This window comes from Propithecus coquereli, unplaced genomic scaffold (assembly GCF_000956105.1).
Source record: "Propithecus coquereli isolate 6110/MARCELLA unplaced genomic scaffold, Pcoq_1.0 Scaffold309, whole genome shotgun sequence".
Taxonomy (NCBI): domain Eukaryota; kingdom Metazoa; phylum Chordata; class Mammalia; order Primates; family Indriidae; genus Propithecus; species Propithecus coquereli.
Window position 1 is genome coordinate 183,425 of NW_012148719.1, and position 2,141 is coordinate 185,565.

The 2,141-nt window shown below is 36.9% G+C and overlaps 1 protein-coding gene across 2 annotated transcripts in view; it reads right to left on the reverse strand.

Annotated features, from left to right (window-relative positions):
* Window positions 1–2,141, reverse strand: part of FAM173B (family with sequence similarity 173, member B) — a 27,847-nt gene that overhangs the window by 6,985 nt on the left and 18,721 nt on the right. Inside the window, exons 2-3 of one of the 2 annotated variants that reach the window (XM_012650010.1) lie at window positions 1,875–2,012; window positions 777–827 (exon numbers count right to left, since the gene is read on the reverse strand). In XM_012650010.1, the coding sequence (XP_012505464.1) occupies window positions 777–827; window positions 1,875–2,012 (189 nt within the window). The remainder of the gene's footprint in view (window positions 1–776; window positions 828–1,874; window positions 2,013–2,141) is intronic. The other variant, XM_012650011.1, reaches the window with a different exon arrangement.

The following is a 2,141-nucleotide window of genomic DNA, read 5'->3' on the forward strand; positions in this document are numbered from 1 at the left end:
TGAAACATCTTATGTAAAAATTAAGGTATAAATAAGAAAACAAAAAAGTAAATTTTCTTTTTTTAAATTAAAAACTCTATCAGTTATACAGTGGCATTTCAGCCAACATCCGATTCTGCCAAGATTATTACGGTTACAATCATAGACTCTGAAAAGTGAAAAGGGATTTCTTTCTATGGTCTGTAAACCAGCAATTACAGTAAAAGCATCCCACCATGACCATCTTTCCACAAGCTAAAGAGGACCATTTTCAGTACAATGCTGTGGTACTTTCACTGTTGAAAGTACATAATCAAAGTTCAATACTCCGTTCCTTGGGAAATCAGTAAACTGAGGTAAATTGAAACCAGTCAATGCTCATCCACCCTGAAAATTATATTCCTGCAAAAATCAGAGGAAGGATCAATTCCGAGGGAACATCCCATTAACCTGCCCGAGCCATTTCAGCTGGAGGTGCGTGAGCCGCCCTGAAACTGCAAACCACATTAGACACTGGGACCTCATAAAGCAGTTTCCAAAGTGGAATTTTTAAGGCTTAGGTAGATCCCTGAGAAATTTTATCTGAATCCAAAGTTTAAAAACATGACTGAATCTTTTATGATTAAACTTTTAAGGCTCTGAAATATTTTATTAAACCAGTGAACTGAAATCCAGTGTTCCCTAAAATCTCTGGGAGGCCATCACTTTGTATATGGGTAAGGGGTGGCGTGTTGGCGCTGGAAAGGCCTTTGACACCACCTAACCCCAAACAGAGAATGGGAAAAGTGCGTACTCACCATCTGAGGCACACCAAAAACAACGACGTTCGAGTACTGTGAAAAAGTAACCTAAATAAGATGAGGAGACAATTGGTAGATTAATTGTAAAAAACCAAACATGAAATTTAACTTGTTTCATAGAAATGTCAGCAATTTTCCATTTTGCCAAATGGTGGGTTTGGCAAAGTCAAGTGTCAGAAAGGCCAGTGATGCCTTGGTGACCAACTGGAGCTCGAGCCGGCAGCACCTGGCCCACTCGCTTCCCCTCTGCTCCACTCTATACCAAACCAGTGTCACAAGAACTCACGGGATTTCAGAGCCAGCTGTTTTCTTATGTTGAACCATCCTTAAAATTCTAGTCCCCTCCTCTTCTCTAAAATACTGTGCAAGAATGCAATAAAATGGGCTTTAGTTGAAAAACTAGGGGGAAAAGTGCTTTGCCAGTCAAAATTCTTATTGCCCAATAAAAGTCTTATTTACTCTATAGAGAGAGCATTTATGTATATATGGTATGAAAAACAATGCAAGCAAAACGCAAGTGAATTTTTACGAGCAACTGATGACAACATTACAATGGAAAATTCTTATTTAAGAAAAAGCATTTTATGCGTCATTCCTAAAGCAAAATTACAGGGCATTTTTTAGAGTACAAATAAGTTTGGAAGTATCTCGTGCTTTATGAGTACAGGAAATAACACGACAACATGATTGGTGGATTCTTTTCTCTGTCGCCCACCTCTGTGTCTCTAAACGTACAAACACGCACACACACACACAGAAACACGGAAAGGTCTACTATTTATCAAGAATAATTTATAAGATTTCCAAATGAGATGGAAAATCTCATTATTTTGTAATAAGGAGAAACGAATACACTTTAATATAGTAAATAAAGTCTCGGAATCCACATGATCTATCATTTAGAAAACCTTAAGCTTCTAACGTAGTCTATCTGTAAAATTTATCACTTTAAAATGTGTACACGTTTCATTATGCCAAAATATTCACTTGAACTGTTATTATTTTTCAATACATTTTTCAGTTTTCAGTCACACTAATGATGAACGATAACATTTTCCATTGGATTTCTCTAGCACCATTCTTTGCTCTACATACCTTCCACAAATCCGAAATATAAAACTTGGCAGAGCCATGCACACCTTCTTGCCAAGCACGGTATCTGGAGTACCAAACTAGCCACGGATTTAATTCATAACCAACAGCTGTGAATCCTTCCTTTGCAGCTGCTATTACCTATGGAGAGAGGCCAGGATTTATTCAAAATAAGAAAAAAAATCCACTTACATGGTCAAATAATATGAATATTTCCTATTAATAGTTTATAATCCTAAAACATTCAATCAAAAAGTACCTCCTTGGAAG